Source organism: Lissotriton helveticus, chromosome 10 (assembly GCF_964261635.1).
Source record: "Lissotriton helveticus chromosome 10, aLisHel1.1, whole genome shotgun sequence".
Classification (NCBI taxonomy): Eukaryota; Metazoa; Chordata; class Amphibia; order Caudata; family Salamandridae; genus Lissotriton; species Lissotriton helveticus.
In genome coordinates, this window is record NC_136071.1 from 1,157,879,383 (window position 1) to 1,157,901,630 (window position 22,248).

The window sequence follows — 22,248 nt, forward strand, 5'->3', positions numbered from 1 at the left end:
GTGCGCCTTTCTCTCTTCTAACCCATAGGCCCTCTTTATTCAGGCTCTCTCATGGGCATCACTGGATTTATTTGTTCGACGTGGACCGAATATATTGGCGAGGTTTTCAAAGGAAAAGGCCAGTTGCAATAGAAGGTGAGGCGCCCAAAGTCCCAGTGAAAAACTTTCATTACAAAGAAACCAGTTAAACAACAGTGGAGAATCAAAATGGGCTCTGTGCGAATGATGTGGAACTTGCAATACCTCATGTAAAAATTGGGAAAAGTATGAAAGAGAGGAGATGACAAACCAGAGACAAAGGTAAGGCTGAATCAAGAGACAGTAAGTAGCAGCTGTGCTTGTCGGAAGGGAGAAGTGGAGGAAGAGAAAGCGGGATAGGGAAATAGTGCAAAAGACAGCAGAAGACAAGGAAAGTACACGTAGGAGGAAGGAGATCTAGAGGGACCAAGAAAGAGTCAGAGGGGAAAAAGGAGAAAACTAATAGAACTTGCCTGGAAAGTAGGTAAGCATCAAGACAAGTAAATTGAACTAGAGCCAAACAGGAATTGTCTTGGGGTGTGGGGAGTGTGGGGGGTTTTGGGGGGGCGGGGGCTGCTTTAGCTCATTCAAGGGGTGGTTCCAAGTCCAGCAGTAGAGAACTCAAATTTCTGTAAACTGCATTAAAAGGATGGTGTTATCCTGGGTTCCTTTTTAGGTCGGGCCTAGGCTGCGCACATGCGCTGTGTGCAAGACCTGCTGTAATCACTATACGGAGTGTAATCCCACCTGCTGCTTGCAATTGGTTGACTCCAGCGTCACTTTTATTTCCTGGCTCCTTGTTGGTTGGTGCTCCTGATAAATCACTTCCGTTTTTAGCTCCGGATCACCGATCAACTACAGTTTCCTTACACTGGTAGGTGTTTGTGTTCCTTTGGGTACTACTTGTTTAATTTCCTACTAGAGTTACTGTGTGGTGTGAGTGCCTGTTCCTAGTACTTTGCGCTGATTATTTTATCACCATGCCACCCGCTTAACTTGTGTATATATATACAGGCGCCACACTTCATGTTTTAGCATAGCGCCCACTTTCACATTTCTTTGCATGTGCATAACTTTTATGTACATAGGCGTATTCTTTATATTTAGCATGGCATCCATTTTTTTTTTAAATTACCCTGGCCCCCCTTTCCCGTTCCACCACGCGCACACGTTTTATGTACATGGGTGCCGCACTTTGTTTCAGCACGGTGCCCACTTTCATGTTGATCCAGCGCTCTCACCAAAATATTGCACAAATGACACTATCTACTACCACAAAACTTACACTACAACACTAGGCCCATAACAACAATAGAGCGCTTGAATCATGAGGCGATAAGATCTAAATATAGTTGTTTAAACCATCTGCAATAATCAAGACCAGCTTGTCATTTTAGAAAGTTTATTTTAACACATCTAGAAAAACTTAGGTTTTGGTATTTTATTAAACAAGCATTAGAAAATGTCATAAAGAAAGATGTATTCAGTATTAATAAAAAGAGCATAAATCAAGAATTATTATTCATTAGCAGGAATAAGTAAAATTAAGCATTTCCCAAAATCCTAACAATATCTCTGTCTCTACCCTCATCACCTAGTAATAAAGTAATTAATAAAAACTCCTGTCCTCACGTGTAAAGTCCATCAGCATAACATCGTCCTCCAGAATTCTCGAGCGTAAGCCAACTATGTGTTCTCTGAACCTATTCTTATACCCTAAATTGAGCTGAGCTAACTATTTTTCACATTCCAGCAGACGAATTCTAGTTCTCCATTGGCTGAGCCACCTCGTACCACAGTAAACTGTGACACCTCCTTCTTACATGCCCGGGCAAATTCACTAGTCCATTGTTCATTTAGAAGTCTTGGCAGTTCTTCCTTAGGCTGCTACATTTTGTAGCGACAGCTTCCTTTTAACCTTGAGCTAGTCAGCTCTGAACTCCCGTGGCACGTTAGCAACCGTTAGCAAATTTCTCCAAAAAGTCATCTTTTTAGCAGTTCAATCCAAAACCTTTCAAAATAAAAGCTCAGAGGCCTTTTCCATCCTTTCAGAATTATTTTCACTTGAGCCATTTTCATCATTAGGCCTCTTTCAGAAAGCGTCAATTTTCTGCGCCACTGTCCCTGCGCCACTTTTAAAAGGGTACTATTTTCCTGCAGCCATCTCTAAGCTTCATTTGTAAAACTATTATATAAACAAACACAAAGAATAATTAATGCAAGAAATACAGTTTGTTCTGTTGCCTCCCATCATTGCTAATAATTAACCCATTAGTCTAAATTACCTAGCAGTAAAGCACAAATAAAGCAGCATTTTATATCTACCAGTCTTCATGAATCCATAAAACCTTATGTGCACCTAGAATAGTAGAAATGACATCACATAGACAAGGGAAGCAAAATAAGCACATGCCATTATTTTAAAAACAGCTGCTATTAGTTATGACATGACGATAGACAAGATTAATTTATTATTTTCCACCTATATAAGAATGCAACATAATGCACATTTATGAGCACACATGTTAGTTTCCCACGTGTTCTTTGTGTATGCAACTTTAAACTAGGTTGAATTATTATACACACAGCACAAATTGTTAGCATTATTAATTTATTTATGGAAGTGTGACTTCATGGGTTTAAACAGATTTCTGTTTTCTATCCCGCTCCATCAACTCCCTCATCTGGTGATTAACAAATCACCACACCACCACCCAATATTTTAGCAAAGATTTTATCTAAGATGAACATGATTCAATTTCACCTGTGTTAGTAATTCTAAAGACTTATCTCATCAGTTTATCTACAATTCTCATATTGAGTTTTAAGAAACCCCTCTAGTTCTATTTCTTTCTCTTGTGTAACATACAACTAAGCTTCAACAAAAGTGTTGCAAAAACTATAACTAATAAAATGTCAGTATCTTGCTTGTCATATTAATCTAAAACTTCTCCTTGTTAATTTCTAAAAGAACAATAACCTAAATTATCCAAAGCAGAATTATAATTGCATTAAGCTTGCAAAGAAAAATAAAACAAAAATTTAAAAAATTTTACCTAAATTTTCTAAAAATTTCTAACACCCCCCTTTTTCAATTTTTTTTTTAATTTTTTTTTTTTATACTCTTTAAACCTTCTAACAGTTTTTCTTCGACCTAATGTCACAAATTAATTTTTCAGCTAACAGAATTTCTTCGACCTTGTGTCATCTAACACATTTTCTTCAGCCTTATGCCAAAAACAGAAAACCTAAAATTTAATAGGTATGCACTTCAATCATTGTCACTATTCTCTTCAATCTTTTCCTGACTGCAATCCATTACAGGTATCACTTCCATTTTCTTTCCTGCCTCACTTTTCTTTTCAGAATCTTTTTGACTTGATTTCTCATCAATCTGTTTCTTTGATCTGTATCTCAATTTGAATTTTAGGCCTTCATTTTCTTCTGGCCAGTTATCACTTTTTCTTAGTAATTTCTTCTTTTGCTTGGTCACATTACATTCTGTTCTCCAAGCTCCTTTTCTGAATTTTCTTATTTGAGAATCTCCATCACTTTCATCAGTTTCAGTGTCAGACATTTTCATTCTGGACTCAGGTACTTCTTTACTCGGCAGCTTCACTCCGTTAGGAACATCATCTTTGTAGCTGGTACTTGGCAATTCATTTTCTTCTTCAATTACCTTCAACTTCCCAGTTTCAGAATTCGTGTTCCTGCTTTCAGAGCTACCCTTCTGCTTTTCAATACTCTCCTGGTCTTGAATCACAATCTGATCACATTCTTCTTCTGCTTCTTTTTCTGGCAGATTTCCATCATTTTCTGAGTCTTCAGTCACAACGTTCAAGTCTTCTTCAATCAAGGCTTGTTTTCTTTTCATGTTCTCCAGATGTCGACCAACTTGTCGATCTTCAAGATCTGGATTCTCTTCAGGCTCTTCTTCAGAATCTGAATCATCAATTGTGACACTATCCTCATCAGGATTTTCAGGTGTAGTTACACAAAAAGTATGACCAGTGTCAATCCACCTCTTCAGTCTTTTGCACTTTTCTGCATTTATTGTGACAAGACTGACTGGCCTCCTTTTCTGCCACTTTGGCACTACAGTATTTCTTTTAAGACGAACCTTTTTCCTGATTCTTTTTCCTGGTAACAATTCAAGTGCTTGCTCTTTTTCTCTTGTTTGCACTTCAGTTTCATCTTCATCAAACACAGAAATCATTTCATCTGATAAATTCCTGCAGTTCTCCAAATTGATGCTATTATTGATAGTCATCATTCTCTTCTCTGGTATGAATGTCTGTCTCATGACCTTGTCCATCATAATATCACGTGGACTTAAATCTGTCTTTTTATCAGTAGTGTTTCTCAGAAACATCAAAACAAGTGGAAGGATATCTGTCCACTTTGTACCTGCAGCTAGGCACATTTTAGCATCACTGTCTTTTTTAGTACCGTTCTTTTGCTCCTCAACATCTGAAATTTCTGTTCTATCTGTACTATGAAGCAATCTGTTTTCAATATGTTTTCTGTTATCTGATAACTTTGCAACAGTAATTTCATCATCATGTCGCATCTGAAATGTTTCAACCCATTTTGTAATCAAACAAATAATCACAAAAATGTAGCACAGTTTATCATACAGTGACATCTCACAGAAATCCATTTGTAATCTGGTCAATGAACCACGCTCCTGTAATTCTGTTTCTATTCCCACAATTATTCTCTTAATTGTGTTCACTTGCTGATAAGTCAGACACCTCTGGTAAAGAAATTCTGCAATTTTATGGTACATATTGTCCATGCCAGTAATCATGCTATTTAGCAAAACTACTCTGTCATCTTTGTGTATCCAAATCTCATCCTCATCTCGCTGTCTAAAATCTGTTCTCAACCATGTGTTTCTCAACCATGTGTTTTTCTCCTCATGAGTTGCATCATCTTGTAAGTCTTTGACTACTTGCCATGTTTCAACTATGGATGTTAGTATTAGTGAACTCAAAGCATGTTCATCATTCATTTTGTATGCTGCACATATCATGACAGCAAACCTTTCTGCCAATTGAATATCATCAATCAACCTTTTAATTAAATTTGCATTTCTGAAAAGCGAACCTGCAGAAGTCAATGTTTCAATCTGTTGATCAATTGCATCCTTTACTTTGATGTCTTCACTCAAAAGAACATCAATTTTATTCCAACATTCTGGGAGTGCATTTAATCTTTGTGGACTGTTTTCTTGTTCTTTATTTAATCCTGTATCTGTTTTCTCTGTCTGTTTATTAACAAAAATTTGCAATGGCAATGAAGCCATCTCATTCTGTTGAATCAATACCTGTCGCTGTATTTGTAGCTGTTCATTTATCTCATTTATCTCAATCTCCTTTTTCTTTGACCATAATTTTGACTCATCAGGCTGTGTCAATTCAATTAGGTCAATGTCAGACTTCTCACTTACCAGAACTGAAGTCATCTCTGTTTCTTGTTCGGTTGCAATCCCTATTAATTCAATCTCAAGTACAATAGAATAAACCTTTTCAGTTAATGGAACCTTTAAAATTGCGGAATTAATTTCATCTTTTCTAAGTACATGGACTATCTCTGTTTCCATATATTTCATGGACTCCTTTAAATCATTTGATGAATTTACATGATCAGGAATATTAATTCCAGATGTACCAATCATTTCATCATGTTTTTCAATTGCATTAATTTTAGTAAAAGTCTGAGCTGGCACTTTATCAGTTTGATCTGACACTTTTGGCGTTGCATTAATCTGCTCTGGGGTTTTTCGTGTTCTTGATTTCCTGTTCTGATCAATATTTACAACATCAATTTTACACTGATCTCTATTTTCTACTCTGACATCTTTATTATTTATTTTCACTAATTTGGGAATTTTTAATTTACTTTCGCATTTGGCAACAACCTTTTTCATTTTCTTGTATAAGGAAGACATTTTATTTCTCTTTATATAATTCGGTAAATTTACTCTTTAAATTTGCCTTGCAGCGCTTGTTGATCAATTAATTAATTAATTTAACAAGGTCAGGTGAAGTAAAACTTTATAACCTGAACAATTTAATATAACTCCTAATTTACCGGTATCACTAATTTTAATTTACCTGTAAAGAAAAATTTTAATTTGCAAAAACAGTAGCAACGCAAAATATTTATTTATAATAATACCAACATATAATCACATGTGTTTTAATTGTACTTATTTTTCACTTACACACCTTCTGCAACGTATACCTGTGGGAAAGAAAACCTAACTTATTTGCTTTAATTTAAATATAATGTCTTGCTTGTAAATAACCTTTACCCCTTCTTATTAATTTATTTAAACTAATAATTAAATTTTTTTTTTTTACTTGGAAATTTACATATCAAATTGTGACACAATGCTATTAATGTTTACACCCTTGTTCCTTCCCAGGTGTGTTCTATAATCAGTGTTGGGCACTCATCTCATATAAACAATAAAACTAAAAACACATTAAATCTTAGCTTAATTATAGTACCTGACATTAGCCAGTTGTTTCAAACCCAAATTACACATCAGTTGCCAAAAACTCTTCAGCCAATCACAATCTTTCATAAAGCTTAGTTAGTCACAGAGCAGCCTTTGCTTTGACACGTATTTTACTGTTGTTGCAGACTTTCTCCCCTTGTCTTTAGCTATTTCCCTTATTAAAATGTACACAATGTGTGCCTCACTTTCCTTTTTCTGTCCTCGCGCTCCGAGCAGCAGTTTCTCTTATAAGGGGGTTGAGCCTTCCTTAACCAAGCCTAAACAACACTGTGTTTCAATCTGTTTCTTAATTTTCAAAATCCCCAAATAGCTGGCACAAGTGTAGCATAATTCATTGCACAAAAATAAACAACCTCGAGGCTCACGAAGCCTCAACCAATGAGGTCGCGGCTCCCTTATGACGCTGCGCGTCACTAGCCAATGGGTGCACGGCTATTCTATGACAAGTCGGAGTCTGAGCCAATGGAAAGGCGGCTCCTTCGTTTACAATTTTGTTTTTTATTTTAATCTCTTCCCTTCGTGTTCAGCTCATTTAACACTATTAAAACGAAGGAAAGAACAAATCGGGTACTTTTAAAATTGAAATAATTTATTTTTAACTATGATGCTGGCATTATTTATTTGTGAAATTGCTTGCAAATAAAAGATCTAAAAAAAAAACGGGGACACTTGAATTTATAAACAATTTGGATAATAGTGGTGGTACACATCAATTAATTTTTATACAATCACCAAAATCAATATAATGCCCTCACTGCTTTGCTGTGAGACTTTAGGCTTTCAACCAATCGGAGCCTAGCTTTACTATGACGCTCCGGACGCCTTACCCAATCAGAGCGCGGCCACTCTGACGTAGGGAGCTGCTGCAGCTTCAGTCTCTCCCCACACGGTTTCACTCCTAAAACAGCCCCTCCCTTACAATTTTCGATCGGGGCACTTTTAAATGATTTAAAATAGCGCGCAGTGCTTTTAAGTTTATTTAAACAACGCGTAACGCTTTATAAAGTCTTAGAATGGTATAGACTTTACCTAGAACATTCCTAAGTACCTTAGAATTACTTTTGGTACATTTTAGTGAATATATAAAACGAAACACATCTGTCTGCTTCTCTAATTAGGATAGTTTACATACATTCAAGTATCCACACTTCGGAATAGTCGGCGCTATTCACACTAAGGATAATTTCCATTTGCCAGTAGAGCAACTCTTACCCTACCCTTCTAACACGTAAGAATATGAACTCATTTTCCTCTGAACGCACCGCGAAGTGACAGTATCTAAGAGTTCCACTTGAACATACCTTACAAACCAAACTCGCACTTTCACACTGAAAATTCCCTAACTTCAGACACACATGAAATCCGTACAGGACTCTCACCTGTTTATAGAAATCATGCACCGTTAGCAAAATAACACCGTTATCCGTACAGGGCTCTAACCTGTTTATAGATATAAAACATGTACCCGTACAGGACTCTAACCTGTTTATAGATAATCATGCACCGACATTACCCTGCCCTTCACTCAAGCTCGAATATAACTAATACTCTTATCACAGTGAGTTTTATGGAAGGCGCTTTGTCCCTATTCTCATGCTGCTCTAATTTCTTAGAAAACCCTCACTTTTCAAGATTCACACCTAGCCCTAAAACTGTGTTGCACGGCGACAACACTGTATTGCACGGCGACAATACTTCTGGTACACGGCGATACCAACAGTGATACTCGGCGATATCACAGAAACAGATCAGATATTCTGCATGACTACCTTCTCATCACACAGTTTTTGTACCGGTACACACATAGCACAAAATAAAACAAACTCAACATGTGTTAAAACTTAATCCTATGATTTTACCAACATATATGTATCATGCATGTAACATGTATGTCAAAAACAACATATATAAACCGTCCGATGGCTACCAGAAATTGATCCAGCGCTCTCACCAAAATATTGCACAAATGACACTATCTACTACCACAAAACTTACACTACAACACTAGGCCCATAACAACAATAGAGCGCTTGAATCATGAGGCGATAAGATCTAAATATAGTTGTTTAAACCATCTGCAATAATCAAGACCAGCTTGTCATTTTAGAAAGTTTATTTTAACACATCTAGAAAAACTTAGGTTTTGGTATTTTATTAAACAAGCATTAGAAAATGTCATAAAGAAAGATGTATTCAGTATTAATAAAAAGAGCATAAATCAAGAATTATTATTCATTAGCAGGAATAAGTAAAATTAAGCATTTCCCAAAATCCTAACTATATCTCTGTCTCTACCCTCATCACCTAGTAATAAAGTAATTAATAAAAACTCCTGTCCTCACGTGTAAAGTCCATCAGCATAACATCGTCCTCCAGAATTCTCGAGCGTAAGCCAACTATGTGTTCTCTGAACCTATTCTTATACCCTAAATTGAGCTGAGCTAACTATTTTTCACATTCCAGCAGACGAATTCTAGTTCTCCATTGGCTGAGCCACCTCGTACCACAGTAAACTGTGACACCTCCTTCTTACATGCCCGGGCAAATTCACTAGTCCATTGTTCATTTAGAAGTCTTGGCAGTTCTTCCTTAGGCTGCTACATTTTGTAGCGACAGCTTCCTTTTAACCTTGAGCTAGTCAGCTCTGAACTCCCGTGGCACGTTAGCAACCGTTAGCAAATTTCTCCAAAAAGTCATCTTTTTAGCAGTTCAATCCAAAACCTTTCAAAATAAAAGCTCAGAGGCCTTTTCCATCCTTTCAGAATTATTTTCACTTGAGCCATTTTCATCATTAGGCCTCTTTCAGAAAGCGTCAATTTTCTGCGCCACTGTCCCTGCGCCACTTTTAAAAGGGTACTATTTTCCTGCAGCCATCTCTAAGCTTCATTTGTAAAACTATTATATAAACAAACACAAAGAATAATTAATGCAAGAAATACAGTTTGTTCTGTTGCCTCCCATCATTGCTAATAATTAACCCATTAGTCTAAATTACCTAGCAGTAAAGCACAAATAAAGCAGCATTTTATATCTACCAGTCTTCATGAATCCATAAAACCTTATGTGCACCTAGAATAGTAGAAATGACATCACATAGACAAGGGAAGCAAAATAAGCACATGCCATTATTTTAAAAACAGCTGCTATTAGTTATGACATGACGATAGACAAGATTAATTTATTATTTTCCACCTATATAAGAATGCAACATAATGCACATTTATGAGCACACATGTTAGTTTCCCACGTGTTCTTTGTGTATGTAACTTTAAACTAGGTTGAATTATTATACACACAGCACAAATTGTTAGCATTATTAATTTATTTATGGAAGTGTGACTTCACGGGTTTAAACAGATTTCTGTTTTCTATCCCGCTCCATCACAGCACGGCGCCCACTTTCATGTTTTTACCGCCAATAGTTCTATCTCGCAGTTGCGAGACCTATTACATTGCATATGCTTGTGGAAAGCTGGTGGTTGTCAGAGAAGTGTTTCCGTACTTTTTAGGGCTCTGAGCCCACCAGACACAAGGTACACTGGATCAGATATATCAAAAACTTTATGGGTAATGCAGTCTGTCTCGTAGAGTGCTGTGGCTCTTTCGGGGGCTATTGAGTGTTCGCAACACTGGTGTGATGTTGCCAAATTTAGTGTTCACCTGTTTACATATAGTGTGCACTATGTGTGATTCAGCGAAGTAATGGAAGTGTCCTAGAAGGTGATCTTCTTTGGCCGAAGGCTGTCAAATACATTGACAGAGACAGACAAACAGCAGTTGTGAAAAAACTGAGACAAAAATAAATATGCTGATAGAGGTAAATTTAATTAAATAGTAGGGAGTGAGGAGGAAATAGTAAGGAGTGAGGAGGCCACCAAACATGAAGATAGGAAAAATGGAGGAACAGAGAAAGGGACAAAAAATGAAGAAAAGGAAAACGGAATGACTATAGTAAGGAAATTAACAAAAAAGAAGGAAATAATGGGGAGGAAGTAATGAAAAGAAGAAAGACAAGAAGACTGAAAGAAAGAAATAAGTGAGAAAAAATGGAAAAGGAGAAAGTGGGCAGTAAGAAGTATACAGAGGAAAAATGAAAGCACAACCGAGAAAGGTAAAAAGACAAAGAGGAAACATTCGGGAGAAGGGGAAGAGAATGAAAAAAGATCAAAATAGACCTAAAATATAAAATGGACAAAAGGAATGGGGAATGAAATATGAAGAGGGGAAAATAGTAACTAACAATGTGGAAAAAAGGAGTATGGGGCATTTGGGAAAATGTGTAACTAAAAAAAGAAAACTGGGAAATGGTAAGAAAGATGGAGCTATAGGGCAAGAATAGATGGTAAAGAATGGGACAAATATAGATGAAATAATATTAGCCAAGAGCAAAGGCAGAAAAATGAGGGGAATAACAAAAGAAAGCAGGTTTGAGCACAAATCGAAATTAAGATAGAAAAATTCAACAACAAATGGAAAGGTTCTGTTTGAGACATAATAGGATGAGGTGGGATGACTGTGTGCATTTTAAGCATGACAATGACATAGTTTTACTGTATTTAGCACAATGTGGGCCACGTATGTACTTCAGAGGCCCAGCAGTCTTTGCATTTTATGGGCATTCGTGTGTTTTTGGTGGGCCTGGCATTACCTGGGTTGCCTTGACATATTGTGACCATTGCAGGGATTACTGTGTCACTGGCATATGAAGACCCTCCTTGGCACATTGTGGCATTTTTGGTATAATTGCAGCCATCCTCTGCACATGTTCATCATTTGTTTCATTGTGGTGGTCATTTGGGATCAAATTCTGCTTTTTCAGGAAATGTCAAGCTAATATGTGGGGGTCAAAATCATTGCATTTCTCATATATTAAAAGCAGCCATTGAACTGATAACCCATGCTCTGTTGGGGACATGTATTGCTATATTTCTTTTTTGTCACAGGGGCACTTGCTGCTGTGCTTGTTATTTCATGAACCATGCAAGGCTATTTCATTCATGATCTATTTTGATAAAGCTTTTTAAGTGTGTGGATCCTTTTAGATTGGCGTAAATGTATAGGAACCTCTACCACATGGATTTGTGACATGAGGGGTAATTTACTCACTAAGCCTTTGAGCCCTACTGTCTACTGACTGATGCCAGGATGGTAAAATACAAGGACGGGGATAAAAGAAGTGAGGGAAAAAAATGTATATCCAAGGCTTTAAGTGGGCCTGGCCTCAATACCAGCAATTCTTGAAAGCAGGTGCTTTGAGCGACCCCAACCCCCCAGTTTTTTCATCCCACGTAAAGCCCTGTGTATATTCCTCTAAAGGGGGCATCACAAGATGAGTGGCTCGTTCATGTGTTTAAAAGCACCTCTTATGAAAGGAGCATTTACAATTTGCTAGATAAGGCCATAACATTTCTCCTTATAGGGTTTCCCTCGCTGACGTGTATTGGATGTCGGGGCAATGGCCCAAGGCTTGCTGTCCCCTTCTTTGTGGCCCCCTCAGGCTTGTCCCAATCGGTCATTGGGGAACCTGCTTCTTGCTCACAGTGTGTGCTCACCTGTGGGTTGCCATGCCCCTTCCCTGTGGATTTCCCTTCGGCCAATCTGTCATGCGCACTTCAAAGCCTGCAATCCCAGTGTTGTAAAACAGACGAGGGACTGCAGGCACAGGGCTCCAGCCTCAAAATGAGCACTGGGTTAGCCTGCTCCAACCAATCCTGGCGCTGTTGTTGAGCAGCTCCAGGATTGGCTGGATTCGAATGCAGGAGGTAGACCACCTTCCTTTCCTACTCACCCTTGTCGGGAAGGGCAACAGGCAACCTTTGATGAGCTTTACAGCGCACCGCACCCCATCAATTTTTAAAGGTTGCTAGACGCCCCTGAAAGGTGTCTGAAACACTGTGAAAATATTGCAGTATTCAGGACTGACTGTAGAACCAGCCTTTGAGTGATTCACAGCACTTTTTTTTAAAACTGCTTATGACCCGAAGCACTTTTTTCCCCAAAATAATCTTGTGGAAGGAAAGTGGAGTCTCCCTTAGCACCGGTGAGAAAGGCTATATTTAAGAGGCAGTGCTTGTACATTTTGGTTTATTTAATGAATGTTCTTTAAGTACTACCTTGAAAAAGTTCCTCTTTTTGGCTACTAAAATTCCTTTAGAAAATGATCATGCTCATGGCTTATTAGGCTTATTTTTTAGCACTCTTCTTGTCCAGAAGCCCCTAACATCCCTCCGAACCATTCTCGGCATGATCAGGCTGCTGTTTCAGTGACTTAAAAATGATGGCTGATCTATAAGTGAGTAGGATTTATGTACTCCTGATAAAAATGTTAATTAACTTGCTTGTGGCTGTTGAGTCTCCAAATATTAATTATTTCCAAAGTATACACTTGTACACGCTTCACCTCTTTGAACCAGCCAACTGACCTGATTACAGATGAAGATGACATTAAAATGATCACACCTGATTATAGTTTAGAGCAATTAGTGAGCTTTAGACATCTCTTGATTGAAAATTCATCTTATCTTGATTGATGAAATAAATTGAAACCAGGGGGCCTTATTTAGAGTTTAGCGGATGGGATCGTCCATCACAAACATGGTGGATATTTCATCCACCATATTACAAGTGCGTTATAATGTGTGGCACTTGTGAAATGGTGGACGTGTTATCCTCCACGTTTGTGCCAAAGTATCCTGTCCAACAAATGCTAGATAAGACACTTAGCAGCAATTCCACTTCCTATCCGAGCCTGTACAATACACCTTCAACCACTGAGATCTGTTGATGCCCCAATAACCCAACTGTTGCTATTGTATATTAATACAGCCAACATTGACATTCTGCCGGGTAACCCATATCCTATTTGTCCGTAACTACATCCATACTTTCCCTTCAGCATAAAAGGTGTCACTTTTTGAAGGATAAGCATATCCAATATCGATATCATTTGTTCCTCAGTTAGTTTAATCAAGCAACCCATTTTATCACTTGATATTCCAATACTTACCTTTTATTCCAGACTTACATGAAAGATAAAACAAGGAACGTCTCACCTGCAAGTAACTTCTGCCATTCCTTGTGAGATATATACAGGTTGCTCAGTGTAATGCTTGAATAAACCTGTAAACAACCATGATGTCTTGATATCACTAAAACGTATTAAGTGCAAGTTCCTTTTCTATCTCCGCTTCAAGGAGCGTTGATGGCAATAGAGGCATGAGTTTTAAAACCGATATTCGTAGAAACAGTGACCTATGGACTAATAGGCGAGTTTGCAAAATCACTATCCAGAGTGAGTTGCAATTCCACCTACTGCATCAGTGTTCATGAGGCCGGTCTCAAATTGCGATTCAATAAAAAAAAAGTGACCCTGTTTTCCTGAAATGGAACTAACCTGCATTTAAGAAAGAAAAATACTTTTTTTATTTTATAGAAAAATATTGACTCGGCAGTGATCCTCTGGACCACTGCTGTCTCCCAAGCAAACTTTTTTTTGTCATTCATGAAGGGGCCCAATTGGGACCCTTTTCCCTTTGCGAATGATTCAGTCAGTGCCCTATCAATGGTTTCTGTCCAAAATTCGAGTTGCAAACCATTGATAACATATCATTCAGGATCGCAATTTGGAAGGAACGACCTAAACGCACCCCTTCAAAATTGCGACTAGGTATGCATGTCTAAACCCCTTTTCTGATTTGAGAAACACTTTCCAAAATGGACATTTAGTAGTCGCAAACCTTGTGGTTTATGAATCGCACGCTTTGCGACCGCTAAATGGTTTAGTACATCTGACTCATGGCATATGTAGAGCGGTGAAAGTTTGACTTTTCCAAGTGTGATTTTGTAATATCTCTGCAAACATGAACTATTTGGAAATAAAGTTTCAAACACACACACACACACTCAGGCGAGTTTTCGCCAAATCCAGGTAACGGCTAGAGCGGTTGACCTCCAATCTGAGGAACCAGGTTCGAGTCTCGGCAAGGACACGCAACATCCTGTGATTCTGGGCAAATCACTTATTCTCCCCGTGCCTAACAAAAATGAACGTGTCCTCATGTAACGTAACTAGTGCTCGTGTAAAACTCTCTGATACCCGATTCCTTCGGGTCAAGTTCGCTCTATATATAAAACTTAGTAAATATGAAATAAGACCTGTAATGGATAATCGTCCAATGAAACATGCAAGCTGGGTAAAGTTGTATTTTCGTTTTAACCAGCCTATCTGTCATCATGCCTTAATTTCTTTTTACTTTGATTATGAAAATTACATATTTATATTAATCACGTTTTGTTATTTGTGATATAAGATGTGTGGGATACCTTGGTCTTTATATCCTATAATGCAGTGCTTCACCTGACTATCAAGTTCAATCAATGACATAGGTCACCACCAGGTATCCCTCATACATCTAACCTACGTAAAGCCAGTGAAGTCATCTCCAACAGTTTTAATAAATTAGTGTTAGTTAGCCATGTTCGCCTTAAATGGCACCAGGGCGTCTATTGTCCCTTTTAATGGGTAGGTAGAAGGATAATCTTCCAGGTAATACTTCCTGGCCCCTCTAAGCGAACACTAATGCATAGCCTTACTGCAGTGATGCTGAAGCGCCACTTAAGTCAAAATGGGCAGTGCAAGAGACCAGAGTACGGTTAAGACATTCAAAGAAAAGGGGGTTCACATGGGTGGTTTTCTCATCAAAGAAAGACTGCACCCCAACCCCCTCCCTCCCAAAAGGACAAATATCTGCCCTTTCCAAATTCAGGAATTTTTTATTAAAAGTTAGGTTTTCAATAAGCAATCGGAATGTTTCCTTTTAGCATCTGGCATTAGCCATGAGCTTTTGAATTTACTAAAATAATATGTATAATATACTTATTTAAGGGGGCTTTCAGCCACCTCTCTATACCCATTGGTCTATTGTTGTGTCATTTCTACTTTGGTTCCACCCACTTCAGCATAAAGAATGGGGCAGTGGGTCAGCTTATGTAAGCCTCTGGTTAACGTCACTTGGAGTGACTGCATGTTGCTCTTTCACAAGGGAGGCGTCTGCAAACAATGTAGTTCCCTTTAGTGTAAGTGTTACCTAATGTGATAGTAGGACCTATTTGAGCACATGGTAAATTCCAGCTTTATCAGTTGCTGTCTTCTTTCAGTGGTGTTGTAAACTCCTTTTAAAGTGGACTGCTGCTATTCCACATCAAGTATTATGGGGTGACCCTCGGAACCTGGGTGTCTAGAGCATATGCCAATGTTGGTTCTGTCGGGTGAAGAAATTACTTTAATCCTTCATAAACATTTATGCATGAAGAAACAAGAATACACCTAGTTTTAATTAATCAAAAGGAGTTGTATTAGCACCTTAATCAATTTTTTCTTTTTACAATTTTATCTAGTTGTATCATAGTCAGGCTGTCACAAAAAGCAAAACATTATTGATAAACGACGCAAGGCAATCTAATCAGTGATAAGGTGATCTAGAAGTGACAAAGTGCTTTAAGTGAATAGACTATATACAGTGCTGTACAAGAGGTATCTACAATGTTCTTTCAGTGGACATCCGTCCCTCTACCCATGAATCTCCAGTCCATATATTGCTAGGGAATAGATTGTGCAGGTACGTTGACGTTTCGACCCAGAAAAGTGCGTGATTCAGGAAGGAGTCACTGCGCGTCTTCTTCAGGACACTGGGGACAGCCAGTGGGGCTTGTAACCTAAAGCCAGTGGAGTATTTCAATGTGTGATCCACCAGGGGTTGGATTCTTGTCAGTGATGATGATGAATTACATCAGTTTATTGTCCACCAAGGGTTGGATTCTTAACCCCTTTGGTGCTGATGACGGCCCCCAGCCGTCATGCATCACAGTGCTCGTGTGCTGATGACGGCTGGGGGCCGTCATGAACCCGCCCACTCATTAAAAGCGCCGCACAGGTGCAGAATCGCGGCCGCGCCCAAGAGGTTAAAGCAATGATGCAATGATATGAACTGGAGACTAGGTGTGTTCTTCTTTCTTCATGCATAAATGTTTATGATAGATTAAAGTCATTTCTTCTCCTGACAGAACCAACATTAGCATATACTCTGCTGCTATTTCACAGCATACCATATTTTGTTCCTGTCCGGAATTGGTTTCACTAGTGCTTCTTTAGTAAACTTTGCACAGGAAGCAAACAAAACTTTGTCATATTTAATTTGCAGTACAGTTGTTACAGTTTTATTTAAACATAGGTGCTGTGTAATGTCTTTCCTTCTTTCCATCTTCTTTCTTTCAATCTTTTCTTTCTTTGCCTTTTTTACATTTTGTCACCTTTTCTTCTTTCGTTTCTTCTTTCCTTTCTTTAGTTTTTCCCTCGTTCCTTCTTTCTTTTCCTTACTTGACTCCTCTCCTTCCTTCCCTTCATAGCTTCTTTACTTTTTTCTGTCAGTTTTTCCTTTTCTTTCTTTTTTTTGACTTTTTTCATTCTTTCACTTTCTTTTTCTTTTGTCATCTTTCCTTTCACCTTTCTTTAACTTTTTCTTTCCTTTTGTTCTTGCTGTTTCCTCTTTTTTCTTTCTGTTTTGCCTTTCATTTGTCCTTTCCTTTTTCTTTATTGCCTGCTTTCCTTTTTTCTATCATTTTCTCACTTTCTTTTTTGTCTACTCTCCTTTTTGCCTGCATTCTTGCCTTTTTCCTTTTCCTTTTGACTTTCATTTGTTCCTTCTTGTACTTTCAGTTCTCATTTCTTTTTGCCCTTTTTCTATCTCTCCTTTTTTTCTTTTTTGCCTTATTTCTTTTTTCGTGCCCTCTTTCCTTACCTTTCTTTTTGTTTTCTTTCTTGCCTTTTTTCTTTCTCTCACTCTTTCCTTCCTTTCATTGTTACTTTCTTTTTCTTCCCTTCTTTCTTTATCCTTCTTTTCGTCTTCCCTTCTGTCTTCCTTTTTGCCTTCCCTGCTTCCTTACCTTTTTTGCCTTCCTTCTGAGGCTAGCAGCCAATGCCAGATAGAGGGTTTTTTAGGCCTGTTTTCACCAAGACCTTTTGATTTTACTAAAAGTATGTATAACATGGTTACTTATAGGGGTTTTCAGTCAGACTTCATCCATTTATCTGTGATTTTTGTCATTCATATTTTTCTTTCACCCACCCCAGCATGCATCAAGGGGCAATGTATCTGCCCACTCTACCCATTGACTGATTTAACTATGAGTTACGACATCCTGCCCTTTCACAAGGAGCGCATCCCCACACAAGGTGGTTCTCTTTAGTGCCGGGTGTGCCATGATAAACACTTATGTCCTTAGCCAATGTTTCTTCTTTAATTTAAAGAGGGCATGGCAGCCTCCTGAGCAATAAAGTTTTGCAAAAATCATGACAAAACAAGAATTGCCATAAAGCTGGCAGCCAGCGCCAGAGCTAACGCCAATGCCAGACCTAACGCCAATGCCAGACCTATTGACCAATAATAATGCTATCTCCCCGGACTATCAAACTTGTTTTATTCCACATCTACTTTGTACTATTGTGCTGTAAAGTGTGCTGTCACTCTGCACTTGGGGACTTGAATGCTCTATATAGCAACTAAAATAAATATGAAATGAATGTTATATCGCTTCTCTTTCTCCTCTCTTCCAGACAATACATAGTAAGCTCCATAGATTTCTCACCAGTTGGTATTTCTCCTCTTGACGGATACCTCACCATATAGCGTTAACACAGTCTCTGTTTTCTACTGGTCATACTTTCCTTCTGCACCCCAAATGCTGTTCCTTTCGGGTTGTTTCAACAGTCTCTGCTTTACCCCTCTCCCTCCAAATGGCAGTCTGCATAAATGAGTTGTCAGTTAAGTCCATTGATAGTGGCTCGGTGAGAACTTATAGGTAAAGATTACTAGATTTAAAAAAAAGTTAGATAGAAAGCTAGCATTTACAAGCTTCGTTGTTACAATCTGATTGGATATTTTCTTTCTTCTATGTTGCACTATCACTGTCCTTGTTTGTGTCCAACTTGTTGCCAGGTTTAGAGGCCAATGAAACTCAAGAAGACGTGTACATCGCCTCCGTGGAAACAGACCGTTCCGTTAGAGAACAATTGCGCCTGTACGATACGCGGGGGCTACAGGAAGGCGTAGACTTGCCCAAGCACTACTTCTCCTTTGCGGATGGCTTCGTACTTGTCTACAGCATCGACAGCCTAGAGTCCTTCAGAAGAGTGGAGATGCTGAAAAAAGAAATTGACAGATTTAGAGACAAGAAGGAGGTGAGAATTAGGACCTGGAGGAGAAATGTTTCCTTCCATGTAAAACGTTCCACTTTGCACCAATAGAATCTTTACGTCAAAATGTTAATACCCAAACTTTACTGTTTAACTAATTTTAGCTGTTCATTTTTTTTTTATTTGAGTGTGGGAGGGTGTTTGTGGTATTTCCGAAACTCCCTCCAAACTCCGTTGTGCTTTTTGCCGTCAAATGGTGTGTGTTAATGTGGGAGGGGCGAAAAGACTGCATGCAGCACTGACCCCTAGTGGCTACTCTTGTTATGTCGCCTGCTGGCAGCAAGTGTATAATCTGATGTTGGGCCTCAGAACCACATGACTCAGCTGTTTGAGCGATAAAGAGACTCAGATGGTGGTCTTAGAATTGTCCACTACAAGAAAATGGGTCCTTTGAAGCAGAACAGAGTGGACTTTCGGGAGTAGTTAAATAAATCCACATACAGAGAATGTATTTAAGTTTCTTTGAAAAGGAGATTTTTTTACTTCAATCAATCAATAGATCTTTATTCGGAAATAAATCCATGAAAGATACATTAAAAAACTGATTTTGGGCAAGAAACAACCTAAACCTGTTTGCAAGATACATTTTCTAAATAGGCATACATTTTCCTTCGCTTAATAGGCAAAGTAATAAATGTAGAAACTGCAAAACATAATTCCATTGTATCTAAAGTAAATAAATATTTAAAAGCCTCCTTAAAATTAAGCAGCCTAATGTGTTTTAAATAACGGTTTTAAAAAACGTTTCCTTATATGCTGGTAAAAAATACAGAACAATAAAGAATGCTCAGTAGATTGGGCAGTTATCCCATTACAAGGGCATCTTTTTCCACTCACCCATTTTGGGCTACTATGTAATGTAGTGTTCTTAATCTAAGCCTTGTAAGATAAAAACTTTTGCTGTGTGTTAGTTACAAGTAATAAATAACTTGGCATTTCATTACACAATTTATTTCCAATATATCTTTGCCATGTTTCTTTAGTATTCTCGCTGGATTCCCATGTCGCGTCTCTTTGGCCCATGAGAAGCATTTTTATTTCTTTTTTACTATAGTTTAAAATACTTGTAAGGTCGTCCAGAGAGAAATTCTTTCCTATTACGTTTAGAACACTTTTCACATGTTTGAACCAAGGGATATTGTCTCTACAATCCAGGGCAATAGTCTTTAATTATATCTTTAGTAAACTTCGCTCCAAATGCTATGCCAAGTCAGAAGTGCACAGATATTAATGGTGCCTTCAATATAAGGAGTGGTTAGTTTATTATGAACAATATAAGATGAAGTGGAACTGGGTAATGCCAATACTCTACTTACACTGATTCTCCAATATTTGTAATGCCTTACAATTGGACATGCCCCACAAAGCGGCCCCGTAAACTACGCTATTAATACATTTACTCTTATATAGTTGTATCATTTCCCTAATGGGTTTATTTCCAATTTTATATGCAAATCTAAAAATTGCCTGCAAGGTTCTGATAAATTTTAGTCTTCCAATTTTCAAGTGTGAAATTCATGAACCCGAGTTGGAAAATTGAGCCCCAGTTAGGAAAAACTCTCCACTTCCGCCAATGCCTGACCATTAACATAAAGGGTTTTCTTCTTCGCTTTTCCTGAACCGCAAGTCATAACATAGGTTTTTGTTAAGTTTAGTTTCATGTGCTTGCCCTCCAAAAATTTAGTAAATCCATCAATTAAGCGTTGTAGGCCTTTTGTTGTCATAGATATTAATACTGCGTCATCGGCATACAAAATGATTGGGGTGAGCAAGTGCCAATTTTAGGAGTATCTACTGGCAATTTTTGTAAGCACTAATCCACCCCATTTATTTACAATGAAATTAGAAAGGGTGTGAGAACGCACCCTTGCAGTATGCCCCTTGTAATGCTGAACCATGTGGTACACTGACCGTTTACACCATAGTGTACCTGGGTAATTAAATGGCCATACAATTGTGACAAAATGGAGATAAAATCAGGTGGTGCACCCATATCTATCCATGTCTTCACAGCTTATTGTGGTTGACTAGTTCAAATGCTCTGCTTAAATCAGCGAAGCATAAAAAAAGGTGACCTTTCTTCGTTTAGCATATTTACTCAGGAGCACGTTTACATTTAAGCCTTGCTCTTGAGTGCATCCATAATGTGAGTCAGTAAGCACCTGATTCACCTCTGCCCAAGCATCTAGTCTTTCTAATAAAATCCTTACCAATAATTTAATAGATGTATCAAGTAGGGAAACTGGCCCATAGCACTGAGCATCACCTTGTTCCCTTTGTTAAAAATCTGGACAATAAGGCTTTCGGACAAAGTGGATAGAATATAGCCTTTCGTGGCTGAAGTCAATACTTGTGTAACAATGGATCCCGGGTGCGGGTAGTGATTTATAAGCATCCACGAGGACCCCATCTGGGCCTGGGCCCTTCCCATTAGCACTCTTTTTAAGAGCTTGTTTGACTTCAAGGGAAAATGCAGTTAGAAAAGGAGGGCCAACCACAATTTATATCATCATGAGGGGTGACCACAGATGTATTATCCAGATTAAAGATTCTGGCATAATGGTTCAGCCAGTTTTATGTTTTTTTTTGTTTTTTTTGCAGAGTTTTATATAGTGCGAACTAGACCTGAATCGGGTATCAGAGCGCTTGACCTAGCACCAGTTACGTTACAGGAGGACACACATTCATTTTTGTTAGGCAAGGGGAGATTAAGTGATTTGCCCAGGATCACAGGATGTCCAGCGTCATTACCGAGACTCGAACCCAGTTCCGAGGTCGAGCGTCCTAGCCGTTAGACCAACCAACATGAGTCTCACTCCTGGGATCATGTAACTCTCTGAGAAATGGTTGATTTATAATCTGCCAAAACAAGGTTCTTCCTGAGTTTGGCTGCCTGCTGTAGGGCTTCCCAGACCTCTATAAGCAATTGAGTTTTTCTATTCTCCTAAGCATTTTTGTATAATCAGCGTTTATTTCTCACCTCCTCCCTGTTCCTTGGTGTTACCTGTAAAGCTTTTTTTTTAGATTTTGGTTCGCCTGCGTACATTGGTGGCAAAACCATTCCAGCTTAGGTGGGTGACTGGATTCAATTTAATTCATAGGAAGTGATGCTGCAAAAAACGCGGTACAAAATTACTCCAAACATAGCTTGAAAGTAGGAAAGGTGTGTGCAGGCAGATGTTTGCTTCTCAGTCTGTCCTTTCCTACTTTGGACCTTCTAATTTAGGACATACCGAGTGACATAAATTATATAGTAGGATATAGTCTGGACACTGTTTATTTTATGACGTTGCACTACAAGAAAGCGAGGCCATCGTGCATGTATTCTGGCAAATTGTTGGCACAGAATGTATCCCTAGGAACTATGTCCAAGGTCACTAGAATTATGCAATTTTGCAGTTGCTGCTTTTTTATGCATAGTTCTGAACTGATCACATTTGCCAATTAATCA

At 38.3% G+C, this 22,248-nt stretch overlaps 1 protein-coding gene across 2 annotated transcripts in view; it reads left to right on the forward strand.

Annotated features, from left to right (window-relative positions):
• The window catches only part of LOC144784889 (NF-kappa-B inhibitor-interacting Ras-like protein 1), a 150,219-nt gene that overhangs the window by 119,680 nt on the left and 8,291 nt on the right, over positions 1-22,248 (forward strand). For both annotated transcript variants that reach the window (XM_078663984.1, XM_078663983.1), the window contains one exon: positions 18,541-18,782. In XM_078663984.1, coding sequence (XP_078520110.1) covers positions 18,541-18,782 — 242 coding nt within the window. The remainder of the gene's footprint in view (positions 1-18,540; positions 18,783-22,248) is intronic.